Genomic DNA, 15,068 nt, shown 5'->3' with positions numbered 1-15,068 from the left:
AGATTTGGGTAAAGCTCGGTTGAGGCGGAACCGGTGGCCCTAGAGCCAGTGGCCCTTCTGTGCTCTTCCAGAATGGACATATGGCCAGTCCGCCCCTGTTGTCACGCAATATTAATATACAGGGTCTCAGCAATAGTGTGCACCACATCTGTTCTTACCTTTCGTGGTCTCGCTCTCCCGCACCAGAAAAGTCCCTCGTCTGTTCTGTAGGTTCAGGAGCAGCCGTTCCGAGTCCCGCCGAGTGATCTTCCCAAAATACCACCTGCCGACGAGAGGGGCCGATCAGACACAGACAAGCTACTATTGAGCTCCAAGCCTGCATTTAGATGAAGACCATTATCACACTCACAAAAACAAGTACTGGCTAAAGGTTAATTCAGCATGAGAGCGGAGCTGAGTGAATGCCAAGGTGAAACGGGGTCTGCACTGAAGCAAGGCCAGACTATATAAAACAAGGGATACATAGAAACTGATTCATGACGGAATAATCAACAAGTAGTAATAGCAAAACATGTTTTTATTTCTATAAAAAGATGATGTGCACTTTACAACAACAACGTGACAATGGCATGTCCTGTAAAAATGTTCCTGTTCTGCTGCTCAAGTTCCATAATAAACAACGCACTGAAGAAAACAAAGAACGGTCTACCATTGAATACCTGAATTTTGCTTTTCACATACAGCACTTTGGAAGCTCAAGTGGACCCTTTCCATAATCTGTATTCGAATTTAAAAGTTGCAAATCCCCATATCTCAGATCTAAATCAAAAGTGTTTGAGAAAAGCTAGTCTTGTTTCCCTATATCTATCAACATGGGAGTTCAGGGTTTAGGTTTATCTATAGTTCCATAAAACATATTTCACAAGTAAAACTATTCTATTATTCTCAGATTGATGCCTTGTCTTTCCAAACTTGCCTCTTTGGAAATGACAACAAAATAATCAAGATTTGACCAAAAATAAAGCCTAGTTTATGGATTTAAAACCCCTCCGGTCTAAAAGTCTAAAGTAAAAGTTAAAAAAAGGGGGACAAAACAGGACTATACCAACGTCACACAACCTCTTTATCAGGTCTATGCAGGAAATAAGACTAAACCAGGACTAAACATGGACTAAATAAGGTCAAAACTGAGACTAAACCAGGATTTAAGGAGGTCTGGCAGAGGTCTTGAGGAGATCCCATAGATACAGACGGCATCTTTGCAAATGCCCATATATGGACATGTTCAAGCAGCCAGAGGGAAAACAAAGCAGAGAAACTTCATCACTAAACTTTATCCCATTTCTCCACCATTACTTTATCAAATGCTGAATGTATGACTATATTTTTCTACTAAATACAAATACAGAGACATGGAGAGGAGCAAAGTGGTTCAACAGCCCATAAATACTTTAAAAAAAACGGACAATGCAAACCAGGAAGTTATGCTAGCTTCATGGTACATGCTAACGCTAGTGAAGCGATGCTAACGAGTGCCGTTTTTTGCTTCTACTGAACAATTTGCTGTGATAAAACATCCATATGGACCTGATTTTAGCTTGACTTCATTGGTGTGTGATAAATATGTTCATAGACCGCCAGAAAACGGCTAAAAAGAGTGGAAAAATTGTGATTCCCATGATAGATACAGACGGCATCTCTGGAATCATTCATATATGGTAGGGATGGGCGGATCGATACCACAGTATCGATATATCGATACCAAACGGCTACTTTTTAAGTATCGATATTGGGCAAAAAGCATCGATACTAATTTGCATATGTAAAAAATAGGCGTGGCAGCAATTTTCAACATAAAAGGACAATTTACATCTTTGTTCTGAGCCAAAACAGTCCACAGGAGCAGGGGATTGAATTAAGCCAGCCATATCATTCTGGTTTAGATTCTGTTTGTCATTAAAGTATTACTTTTAAACTTTGCTTATGTATTTAATTTCACATTAACATTGTATAATTAACCAGTTAAAGTAATATCATTTAAATGTACCTATTAAATATATAAAATAACCAGTTTTAGAAATGTCTGTTGATTGAATTACATTCACCCGTATAAAAATGACCAGTATCGGTATCGGTATCGGTATCGAGAAAATAGACCCCAAAAGTATCGGTATGTATCGATTCCAAAAAATGTGGTATCGACCATCCCTAATATATGGTCATGTTTGAAAACAGTTAAGGGGGAAAAGAATTTGGAGAAAAATCTGAACTTTCTCTAATTATTCAAAAACTACTTTAACAAATGCTGAATTATGAATATAGTTTTCTACTAAATAAAGATACAAAGACATGGGGAGGAGCAAAGTGGTTCAACAGCCCATAAATTCATAAATAACGTTGAATGCTAACAGAATGCTACATGTTAGCATCGTGCTAATGCAAGCGGTTAGCTAGCGCGAGCTACAACTGCCGTTTTTTCACTTCTACTGAACAATCTGCTGTGAGAAAATGTCCATATGGGCCCGATTTACACCTGACTTTATTTATGTGTGATAAATAAGTTCATGTTTCACCAGAAAATGGCTAAAAGGAGTAGAAAATTGTGTTTCTCTAAAGATTCTATTTTCCCCCTCGGCAAAGCCACGCCCCCTTCTATGACGAGATGCCGTCTGTATCTATACATCTGCATTATTCAAACAATATAAGTAGTAAAAGTGAAATGCTGTGTACTCTTCAGCTTGTATGGAGTCGGACGGCGCCACGTAGTTGCTGGGGATGTATCCGCTCTGTCCGGAGGTGAGGGAGCGGGCCAACCACCAGTCGCCTTCTCTAAAATGGCAAAAAGAAACAGACATTCAAAAAGATTGTCACATTAACACCCATATTGTGCATTCAATCATCTCCAAGTGCTTTCTCAATCTCTACTCTACAGTGCAACAACAAAACCGATTAAAAAAATATGCTTCAAAAGGCAACCAGCATATTTTTCAAAATCTTACTTTCACACTATGGGGGCAAAAAAGATGCTGCATTTCAAACATAAAAGTGATATAAACACGCACGAGCCCTGGTCTAACAGAGTGAAGTTCATCATTTATTAATTTGCATTGGTTTGTTCTCAAGTTTAGCGATGACTCATTCTTACTTCAATCTGGACAGACTTATGTACGATGGAAAAGTTAGTTTGGTCATGAATAAATGATCAATCATGATGGACCGTGATTTAAAAGGCTAATTAAGTTATTGAAAAACTAGCCTTGAGATACACTAATAGATCTATTTTTATGTTTTGGGGTCGTCCGATTGAAAGGGAGAAATTAAATGGTTTCGTTGGGAGCTTATAGACCTACTTAATTTATTTATGTAGCTTTTTAGTTTACAAAATATCTAGAGATTTGGTTCACTTTGTTTTTGTTTAGCTTTATTCAGCAAGGGCATGACTCAGAGAAAAAAATCTGTAACTATAGAGGGTCCGCACTCAGATCATATATTCTCAATGCTCCATTCTGATTGAACAAATAAGAAATCAACTAAATTAATGACATATTACGCAAACGTCTCTCCACATGTAAAATAAACCTCTTCCCAGATCATTTATCTAAAGTTACACAGTGTTCCAGTTATGTCGGGAGTTGGGAAACCGACCAGGATCAAACGATATCTGAGCTGCATGAGCAGGGGTGTCAAACATACGCCCTGAAGAGCATAAATTCCTGAGTATGTTAAAAAAAAAAGTAAGTCTCGAGCCCATTCCTGTGCGGAGTTATGATTTTTAGAGAATAACCAGAATGCTCATTCTAGCCACTAGGGGGGATTAAATTTTTTTTTTTTAAATGAAAGAGTTCCACACGTGTCCAGCAGAGGGCACTGACCAAAATAGAGCTCAGGATATGAACAACACATTATAGCTACGTGGCAAATGGACAGTCTGCCCCAGGGCGGCTGTGGCTTGTGTAGTACTTTGAGGAACTTGTGACACAGGCTTGTAAAGTGCAAGCCGTTGTTATTAATGAAGCTACAGTCAAGTTGGGGCTTTGACGAAATCACAGCTTATCATTATTCATTTATTGGGAACATTTTCTCTATTATATGCGGCCTGTGACCCAAACTGAGTTTGACACTCCTGTGTTAAAGCATCATAAACAGTTCACAGTGAAACTTCATTGTAATATAATCAAATATATTTATATAGTATGCATTTGTTCTAATTGTATTTCAGCACTAGTAGTTCCATATTTTCCTTTTAACTGTCTTATCTCAACTGTCTTTCTGTCCCGCCTTAACCAAGTGCATTTTCTCCATAAGGCCAGTGTAATGCCTCGTTTGAAAAACTAAGACCTATAAAAAATCTAAATGGAGCTTTTTCCTCACGTTGTCGTCACTTTTTCACTTTTTTGTCGGGTTTTAATCAAATTCTTGCCACATTTTCATCGATTTTTGTAAAAAAAAAATTGTTGCATTTTCACCCGTCACATGCCTTTTAGCCACGTTTTTTCCAAGTCGGAGTGACGGATTTTTTTGTCACTCCTTTGTTGCGTTTCATTTCACATCTTTCGTTTCCCTTTTCATCACTTTTTTGGTCAAATGTTTGGAACGCAGCATTATAGTCCGTACATCCCTTCCTGATTGGACCTGAAAGCCACTCTCAGTTTGCAAAATGAGGAATGAGGACAGGAAACGATCAAGCTCCTCCCCTTTGGCTTCTGATTGGACCTGACAGGCTGATTCACGGGAAACCTCGCCTGATTGGTCAAAGTGATGGGACTTTGATAAGCTGCTGAAATCAGCCAAGGACTTTAGAAAAAATATGATTGAATATTTTTCGTGTTACGTCGAAATGGGGACCGTGGGGGTCAATTAAGCACAATCTATTAAATGTGTTAGACATCTCAACTTACAGACTATCACTTTAACTCTGAGCATTTGTTAATGTTTACAAGTGTTTTGGTTCTTCAGATGAACACAAGCAGAAAGCAGAGCCTCATTCAATGCTGGCAGATATTTTTCTCTTTTGACCTTGAGGTACGGTATGTGTACACTTGTATTTGTGTCCATGCAGATAAAGGTAACCCAGAGACCAACATAACATTGTAGCACTGGTGTATTTTACATTAACATGCCTCCCAATATGCCTTTATAGGTATAGGTCATCCACAGAAAAGCGCCGGTGAAAGAGTTTAAATGCCCAAACACAAACACATATAGAGAGCTAAGTGCACACAAGGACGAGAAGTACTCAGAGAAAATGGAAAGGCAAGCACAACCCTTTGTTTCACTCGCAATGTGAGAAAAAAAAAAAAAAAAAAAGTTTACTGCTTTATCCGTGTGGATGTGTGCGAGAAAGTGGAAAAAAAGAACTTGGAAACAAAAGGTTGAGCAATGGATTTACAGAGTTGAATGTTACTGACCTGAAGCTGTACTTTTTCCTGAGAAGAAACCAAACCATGGAGCAGGAGGAAGAGGAGAGAGACAGACAGAGAGCGATACATCAAAACACCGCGGCAAGCAACGAGAAAAACAAAACAAGAGCAGACGAGAGCAGCGGCAGCAGCAGCACTGAGGGAGGACAGAGCAGCGCTGCAGCGTGGGGCCACACCGCAGGGACCGGAGGCAGACGGGGCTGATTCAATAGCTTTATCGGCATAGAAGTCCCATATAAACGTATTACAGGTAATGTGCAAATTTAAAGGGGGGGTATTATGCAAAATCGACTTTTTCAAGCTTTACATCATGTTATTATGTCACTCCCTCATTAAAAACATGCCTGAAGTGTTGCCTTGGCACATTCACGTATTTTTGAGTAATCTGTAAAAACTCTGATGGCGGCCATTTTAGGGATAGGTTGCCTGAGTCCTCCTAGGAACGCCCCCACCTCCTGGAGACGCCTCCGAGCTTTCGTCACCAGCCGAGTAACCAACCACTGCTCCTCAGCAGGACCCCTGATCTTGGCCCGTCTGCTGAGGGATCCTTCGGCCCTGGGTCTCTATAGCCTGTCCGTCCATGGGAGTGGATCTCTCCTTCTGTGGTTCTCCCCAAGGTTTCTCTTTTCTCCTGCCGGGTTTTTGAGTTTTTCCTTGCCGTGCTGGAGAGTCTAAGGACGGGGGACGCCCACGCCGCTCGTCGCTACCTCCTATTGGACATTATATTTGGCTGGATTCACCTGAACTTTAAATTGTCATATTTATTGCTCTGTTTTATTGCCTTGATGTTTGGTGCAGCCCTGTGAGGCGACTTCTGTTGTGATATTGGGCTATACAAAACCATTAAACTTGAAACTTGAAACCCCCTCCTCACTGATGCCACAGACAGCGTGTGGAGGGGGCGTGTCGGAAAGGGTCAGAGGTTCTTAAAGAGACAGAGGCCTATTTCAAGACATTCGCTACAGCCATTTTGAGAGAGCAATTTTATACAAGGCAGTTATTCTAATTTACTGCATTTACAGACCAACAGAAGGTTTGGTCATCATTGTAGTGTGATATAGACTGGTGCTATGTGACTGAAAAAAGCATAATACCCCTCTTTAAGAGAAAAGAGACATGATTTGTCCGTAAATGTACAGCCTTTACATGATCCTTTTCCCCCCACTATATTATCTTGAAATAAAAAATCCAAATGATTCCTAGAAGCCCTTATATTGCCATCTGCTCCACGGATTATTGTTGGAATGCATTTGGCATTAGCACACACTTAATGAACAATGATAGGAGTCTAAACCGATACCTGTACATTTAATATATGGGCCTAAAACACTGCTTTGAGATCCATCATAAATGTAAACTGCATGCATCATTCAATAAAGAGACTCAAAACTAGTCGACAAAGACATTTTTTTGCATATTGGTTTGATGTCAAAACTCTTTTACGTCAAAAGAGCAACTAAGCTGTAGTAAAAGTCGAAACATAAGCCAGATAAGATGCTCCTGCGAGTGTCATGTGACTTCCGAGTGGATCCCCAGGACGCTCTTCCTGTCTCCAGATTTCCCTATGAGTTCATAGCGGTGTCTTGTCCAAAAAAATAAATAGCTCAAGATTACATTACAGTCACAGCGTCATGTTAAAAACATCGCGTCAGCAGCAAAGAATTCAGATAACTTCCTGCTCATCATAGTGTTTATGTTTTGACACGAAATTAAAATGGAAATAGCACCAAGATTTTGAACGAGCCGCTCAAAAAATAGTATAAAAAAACAGGCCGTGTGTTGTTTTTTTGATTCTCGCCGATAAAAAGTCCTACCTCAATGAACAGATGTTTCCTCCAGTCAATAATTTACATCCAACGCAATGTTTTTAACACATAGCCTGTGACTTCCCATCAGCACCTCATGGCTGGTGATTTTTTCTTAAACTAATCGTTGATTTGTGCAAAACATCACTATCCCAAAATAGAGAGAAGAAAGACCGCGACCTCCAGAGAGCGCACTCGGAAGTCACTTTTTAAATCATTTAAATTCATCTTGGAGTCACACAATTTTGTTTACTGTACACCTCGTTATTGACACAAAAAGAAGGATTCTATGTTTCTATTTCTCATTCTATCTTAAATGTTCTGAATGGCGGCGACTTGAGGCCACAGTTTCAGACCCTGCACTTTGTCCAACAGTCGCCTTCAAGGGTCAGAAATGCTTTTCTCACATAGTGAATCCAACTATGTGAACAAGGAGTGAACGCCACTTTTGAAGCACCTCTTCATATGAACGGCTGTTCAGTTATTTCAGTTTCTGTCTATCTCCGTACGCAGCCCTGGATGTAAAAATAGACTTCATGCTAATATTGTAACGAGCTCCACGGCAACGACAAAAACACTTTAAATCATCAACTTTCCAGCAGTGTTAATTTCGTCGACTAAAATATTTAGTCTTAATTTTAGTCAAAGTGTTATTTTTGACGACTAAAATTGGACTAAAACTAAATTAAAAGTTTTTCATGAGACTAAAACTATGACTAAAATGTCCAGATATTTTAGTCGACTAAAATAAGACTAAATAAAAATGAAAAGGAGAGACTAAAATCATCCAAACTTCTATTGACCGTCTGAAAGAGCCTCAGATCATGTAAAGTCACTGCCAAAGGATCAGCTCTGAGCTTTGTTCATGTGGAGCAGCTCCATGAAGCAGAGGAACAAGATTAAATATGATTATAATGAATATTATCAAAGCAAAGTCGACTAAATTCGTCTTAAATTTAGTCGACTAAATTGACATGCAATTTTAGTCGACTAAAACTAGACTAAAATTGAAAAGATTTTTTCGACTAAATCTCGACTAAAATTACATTACATTTTAGTCAAAAGACTAAGACTAAATCAAAATATGTTGTCAAAATTAACACTGCTTTCCAGCGGTTAAAACGGTCCAAATCAGAGATTTCTTCGTTGCTTTAAATGGACTATACGGAGTTTAAAAAATGTTAAAACCAAGTATTTTCCTCCCCCTACATGTTCCAACAATGTCCTAATGTGCAGAATGAGCTCAGACCTGTTCACCACAACTGCCTCTAAAATCTTCAAAAAGGTGTTAATTCGGGTCCGAAGTGCCGTCATGCACGAGCTTAATACAGAAGGTGCAGTTACGCATAAAACCAGAGGTGGCAGTAGTGAGTATAAAATGACTAACTTGCATCTAGCCCCTTTAAGCTATTGTTTGGTAGCCAAAATTAATTCCATTACCCATAATGCAACTGGCGACCCAAGATGGGCATTCAGCTTATTGACGACGGGGGAGTGTGACCACTGCGAAAAGCCTTCTCCAGCACATCCCAAAGATTCTCAAAAGGGTTAAAATCTGGACTCCGTGGCGGCCGATCCATCTCATGCTCCCTGAACCGCTCTTTCACCCCTTTCTTTTCGATGAATCCTGGTTCTGTCATCTTGGAACACGCCCGCGCCTCAGGGTAGAAGAAACCCATTGATTTAAACAAATCCTTGTAATTCATTCAGTTTACCGAGTGAAATGCTGCACAGCTTTGATTAGTGATACTTTGTTCCAGCTTACATTGCCAGCCCCTGCTTTGTGGCCCCACACGTACGACTATAACGGCAGCGGACATGTGGCAGAAGATAATGGGACAAGATCATAGAGAACACACTGGAAAAACACCATCGTCCTGATTTACCACCTCCAGACAGTTTCAGGACAACTCTCTCCCTCTCAAATCCCGCCAAACATTTAGTCCGTCTTTGTGTCGAACCGTCTGGCATGTTAAGTTGTTTTCATATAAGCGCGCGGAGGAGGTAATTGGGGTGTTGCGGTAATCTGTGTAAAGTCTATGATGACAAGTGTAGCTGAGGAGAGAAGCAGATCATTAGCCTGCAGTGCGTAATGCGCCAGATGGAGGGTTTTTCAGCGTCTGGGTTCGTCTCATTCACTTACTCACTCGCGTCGTAGCTCATTCCGTTTGCTCGTGTTTTTGTGGCGAAACGTGGAGGAAAAACAACAAGTTAAAGGTGGCGACTTACGTGTTGTTGACGATTTGCAGCCGGTCGCCTTTCCTGAATGTGAGGTCCGAGGCCGTGCGGGATTCATAGTCGTAAAGGGCGACAAATGTAGTCACGCCTCCTGCAAATAGACACATGCAAAGAAATGTTACTACCACGGGTTAAATATGATGTTAATTTCAGTGAAGAGGCAATGGTTGATCAACGTGAACTCAGCATTATCCCTTTGACATGATATGGTCAATACTGTGTGGCAGAGGTGGGAGTAAGTCACTAAATGCAAGTCTCGAGTCAAGTCCTAGTCGTGAAGGTCCAAGTCTCAAGCAAGTCCAAGTCAATCGGTCATGGGGTCAAGTCAAGTCAAGTCAAGTCAAGTCTTGCTTTAGCCGGCAAGTCACCTCAAGTCACAAACGGCAGCGTGTCTTTTCATATGTTTAATCTTGAAAATAACAAGTGCTTTCTCAAGATACCGTAATTTAGAAAATTTAGGCTAAAATCAAACTTTTAAAAAGTCATGGATTTGGATTTAAAGTCTAATTCATATTTAAACGCCACAACATTCAAAATATATGTATTATAAATAAACAGGCTACTTAAAAAATATGAAATATAGTATTTTAAATATGAGCTGCTTTTCCCTGCAGTCTGAAAGATAAATATAAAATAATATTTTTTATTTTTGTTAGTTTCTGGCGGTTTTTCTGTCAGTGGTTCCCCTGTAATGCCCCAGCCCCTGTATACTCGGATTCGCCCCTGCTCAAAGTAAAGTCCGCGTAGCCTTCAGTCCCGCTGTCACTGGGCTGTGTGCGGATGCGTAAAATGGCCTCTAAATGCTGTAAATTTTGTGTGAACGCCTTAAAACATCGAAAAGCCTGAAGATTTCTGTTGATTAATCAGCTCTTACGCATCGTGGTTCTGGAGGCTCCGTCTGCGCTGTAGGTACAGTCCATTGTTTCAAACATGTTCCTGTCCGTAAATCTCCACCTCTTCACTGTCTTTAGAAAAGTTTTAATGCACGTATTTCGACGTCATATTTCCTCCTGCCTCTTCGCGCTGTATTGATTAGAAGCGCTGTGTCGGGAAACCGAACACGCATGTGGCTAATTACCATTTAATGTAAACAAAGATACAGTTTCACTCAAATAAATAATAACTATAAAGTCACAGCAACTCATTGAGAGTCATTGGCCTCAAGTCAGTGGAAGTGGATACAGAGACCCGACAAATACGATATTTATACAATTAGACAAAAGATAATCTGGAAAGTTTACTGGACAATTTGCAAAACAGATTGACCAAGAGAGAAAGTTTAAAGGTTTAAATAAGCTGCAAAGAAAAGATGTATCTCAATCAGAGGAGTCAGTCTGTGGGATTGTAAAATTAAACATTCCAAGTCCATTCATGTGTTTAAAGGGACTATACAGAGTGTAGCGGAGCATGGTTTATTTTGAAGTACTTCCTGTACAAATTACGTAGTTTCCGGTATTGTAGGAAGTGCTTAAATGTTTTTATCATCATGGCGGGAGAATGTGTAAAATGCCTAACGGTTTACCGATTTACTTCTGGCTTCTAGCTGAAGGGAGAGAAAAGGTGATGGTCTGTTTTATGTTTATGCTCATGCTTAAGATTGTTTCATGAGTGTAATTTGCTTGTGTTTAACCTTTTAGCTCTAACGGTGGTCATAAAAAATGGAAATAAAGATGGACATGGAAATATACCACTTGTACGCTTCAATAATTCAGCTGGGATGATACACAGAGTTTAAAAAATGTTAAAATTCATGTAGCACGAGCCCAGACCTATACACCACAACTGCCTCTGAAATCCTGCACTGTCACTCAGAAAGGTGTTACTTTGGGTCTTGTCCCCACCAACTTCATGTGGAGCTCTTTACACTGTGCGACCTTTCACGAAGACGTGACTCAGATGTGGCACTTTATGCTTGGGAGAGGACGATCGGCGTCACACTTTTTGCTTCGCGTTGATTGGTCGAATATTTGCGGGAATATTCATATTTTCGGATTGTGACGCAGCTTCTGTCTGTTTATGGAGCCTTATTACGTGTCCGTGTTACGATGTTTCTCATTTATTTATGTCGGATGTTTCCCTCAACAACAATCGGAAAATGGTTGGTATGCTCTTCCTCATCTTATTTTATTAACTATACTTATTCTATTATTTATAAGTTAAGTGAGAGAGGAGAGGAGAGCGGCTTCTGTTTCATGTTCTCTGAGCGCAGCAGTGATGGGAGTGGCAGCCAGGGCCGGATTTAAGTAAAATGGGCCCTGGGGCTAAAGTTTTTTCAGGGCCCCACATAATCAATCAATATTTCTTTATTCTCTTTCTTAACAACATCTGTACATATACTATATGCCTGTCTGTCGGATTTCTCTCTCTCTCTCTCTACAGTTAAAGGATAAATGAATGTTGTTGTTTTTTATTTGAACATGCAGAAGTAACGTCTAAAAAAGACAAATTTGTGAAAAAATAGAGCTCCATAGCCCTCGTGGAAGAACCTTTGCTACTGCCAGACTGGGGGGGGGACACATTTAAAAGGGGGATCTGGGGGTTCTCCCACAGTGATCTTCTTTATTTCAATGGTGCGTTTTGGTGCTTTTTCATGCATTTCAACAGACCAGTAGGCACATGTTTTTTCCCAGGGTCAACTTAATGAAAATGATTCAGACCTTGTTTAGTACGGATTCAGACCTGGTATAGTCCTGGTTTAGACCTGGTTAATTCTCAGGTAAAAAAAATCATCTGATAAATGTGAGGGAGTATGCAAAGAGAGGGAACTAGTTTTACAGCCAGGACAGAGCACGCATTTTTCTCCGTATGCCCATGGGCCATTCAAACGGCCGGGCACCTGGGCGTAGCCCCTGTAAGCCCCTTCATAAATCCGCCCTTGGGGGCAGCATGGGGAGATCAGACACTGATTTCCAGTTACAAAAACAAAACTACTAAAACAAAGAGTCATATTAATATGGCTAAGTGACAATGTTTGACAAGTTTGGAGGATTATCTTTGTATTTAAAAGGGTCCGAAGTGCCGTCATGCATGAGCTTAATATGGAGACTTCAGTTACGCAAAAGACCTGAGGTGGCAGTAGAGAGCATAAAAGTACCAACTTGCATCTAGTCCCTTTAAGAAGAATATTAAATCTTCAATGTTACACTTTTTTTGTCATGTTTTCCTCAGTTTGTTATTGTGTTATTGCTGCTTTTCCGGTATGTTTGTGTTGCTCTTTTGTGTCTTTTTTGTTGCTCTTTTTTTTTCTTTTACCTTTTCATCACTTTGTAATCATGTTTTTGTTGCTCTTTTATCACTTTTTTTGGTCACTTTTTTGTTGAATTTTCATCCACATGTCCTCCTGCTCTTTGTTCAAGAGGATTTTAGATTTGGGTGAAGCCAAACTGGAGAACATGTGCTCGGTTCAGGTGGGGGTTAAGAGGTTAATAAAAAAGAGAAAAGTTATTTTTATTTGAATTTTTAAGCTACTGGCAGAAGTGACAGAAGAGTTTGCCTTTATCTATGTCACTTCCTGTCCGTGTCCCATAAGGAAGTGAAACTATAAACATCACAAAAAAGGTCAAACTAAAGAAAGCTGAGTAAAACTTATAGCAAAATCTTAAATATAATTGTGTTAACTATGTTTTAGCAAAAAGAGTGTCTTTTGTGTTATATGCACTTTAATGATTATGTGTTGATAAGAGGCGACATCATCAGTTATGACTTATTGCTGCTCCTTTTCCTTTAATTTCGGTTGTTCTGCTTTATAATTGAATGAAATAAAAAAATAAAATGAAAATAATACATAGCAGTTATAAAGACCCTTTATGATCTCGAAGTCTGGATGAATTGGGGATGAACAAAGGTGAAAAATCAAAGTCAAGTCAAAGTTAACAGTGAGAAAGCTGATGTAGCACGGTGCTTAAGGGTGCAACAAAGCGGTAATAAATAAGTGGCTGACAGTGAGTGCTTTGGCCTCCCGCAAACAGAGTTGTTGTTGGATCGCTGTATATTTGGCCGTCTGCTAAAAAAAGATCATTAGTCACTCACAAAACTTCATGGATGAGATGCTAGTCACTTCTACAACTCCAGAGTACCAAGAACGCTTGCCAAGTCTATGGTCAACTTTATTAGGAGTTAATACCACAACAAAAGTCTATGCTGTAAAACTAATTTATTTGATCAAAATTAAGATGGTGCCAGGTGTTTTGTGAAAGTGGCATTAAGCTAAATCCTCACTAGTATAGTCCCAAGATGAAAGGCCCTATAGATACAGACGGCATCTCTGGAATCGCCCATATATGGTCATGTTTGAAAACAGTTAAGGGGGAAAACAATTGAGAAAAATCTAAACTTTCTTTAATTATTCAAAAACTACTTTAACAAAGGCTGAATTATGATATAGTTCTCTACTAAATAAAGAAACAAAGACATGGGGAGGAGAAAAGTGGTTCAATAGCCCATAAATACTTAAAAAATGGAGAATGCTAACTTGATGCTACATGTTAGCATCGGGCTAATGCTAACGGCTAGCTAGCGTTAGCTACAACTGCCGTTTTTTCACTTTTACTGAACAATCTGCTGTGAGAAAATATCCATATGGACCTGATTTATTAATGTGATAAATAAGTTCATATTCCACCAGAAAATGGCTAAAAAGAGTGAAAAATGGTGTTTCGCTAAAGATTCTATTTCAGAGAAGCACAATTTCCACTGCTTTAGCCATTTTCTGGTGGAATATGAACTTATTTATCACACTTAAATAAAGTCAAGTGTAAATCGGGCCCATATGGATATTTTCTCACTGCAGATTGTTCAGTAAAAGTGAAAAAACGCTAGTTGTAGCTAGCGCTAGCTAACCATTAGCATTAGCCCAATGCTAACATGAAGCATCAAGTTAGCATTCGCCGATATTTATGTATTTATGGGCTGTTGAACCACTTTGCTCCTCTCCATGTCTTTGTATCTTTATTTAGTAGAAAACTACTGTATATTCATATTTCAGCATTTGTTAAAGCAGTTTTTGAATAATTAGAGAAAGTTTACATTTTTCTTTTTTACCTGGAAACATATCAGGTACAGGGCCTTTAACTTGTCTGATTTTATAGAGGTCTTGTAATCATAACGAAACAACGGACCATAAAGTCATGCAATAAACATGACAAATGAAACACAATAGAGATTTTTTTGCTGGACTGGCTCCTTTGTAAATGAAAAGAACATGAACCTTTACAATCTTTACAATCACCAAGACCACTTCAACCTTTTCAATGCAGCTGATCCGGCAAAAAAGAAAGCATTCCGCTGCATCTCGCCCGTTTTCCGGCGTCTAATTGGTGATATTGACTTTCAACCCACCGGCGCCTGATCATCCATGCGGGACACTGCTCTCTGAAAGTATCATAACAACCTCTACGGCGTTCTCGTGCTCACCTTCCTATAATGAAGCATGTGCGCCTGAAATATCACGCCGTAAATATCGATCCAGCTTCGTCGTATTTTCAGAGTCGAGCCAAATGAGCCCGGCCATCTGTTCTGTCCAGACGCATCACGGCCTAACGGGAAGGGGAAACCCGAGCACACTTTAACTTATAGTGACAGAGGATAAACAGCTTTTAATTAAGACCACCGTAGATCGCCCCCGTCATGAATATTTAAACACTTCCCGGGTAAATTATGTCAAAGG

The 15,068-nt window shown here is 39.6% G+C and overlaps 1 protein-coding gene across 2 annotated transcripts in view; it reads right to left on the bottom strand.

The window, feature by feature from the left end:
• Nucleotides 1-15,068, bottom strand: part of LOC306980053 (proto-oncogene tyrosine-protein kinase Src-like) — a 69,394-nt gene that overhangs the window by 17,366 nt on the left and 36,960 nt on the right. Inside the window, exons 3-6 of one of the 2 annotated variants that reach the window (XM_079579280.1) lie at nt 9,395-9,494; nt 5,349-5,366; nt 2,671-2,769; nt 159-262 (exon numbers count right to left, since the gene is read on the bottom strand). In XM_079579280.1, coding sequence (XP_079435406.1) covers nt 159-262; nt 2,671-2,769; nt 5,349-5,366; nt 9,395-9,494 — 321 coding nt within the window. The remainder of the gene's footprint in view (nt 1-158; nt 263-2,670; nt 2,770-5,348; nt 5,367-9,394; nt 9,495-15,068) is intronic. The other variant, XM_079579281.1, reaches the window with a different exon arrangement.

Source organism: Gobius niger (genome assembly GCF_951799975.1).
Source record: "Gobius niger genome assembly, chromosome: 20".
Classification (NCBI taxonomy): Eukaryota; Metazoa; Chordata; class Actinopteri; order Gobiiformes; family Gobiidae; genus Gobius; species Gobius niger.
Note: the sequence above shows the minus strand (reverse complement) of the source record. Positions and strands in the feature narration are given on the sequence as shown.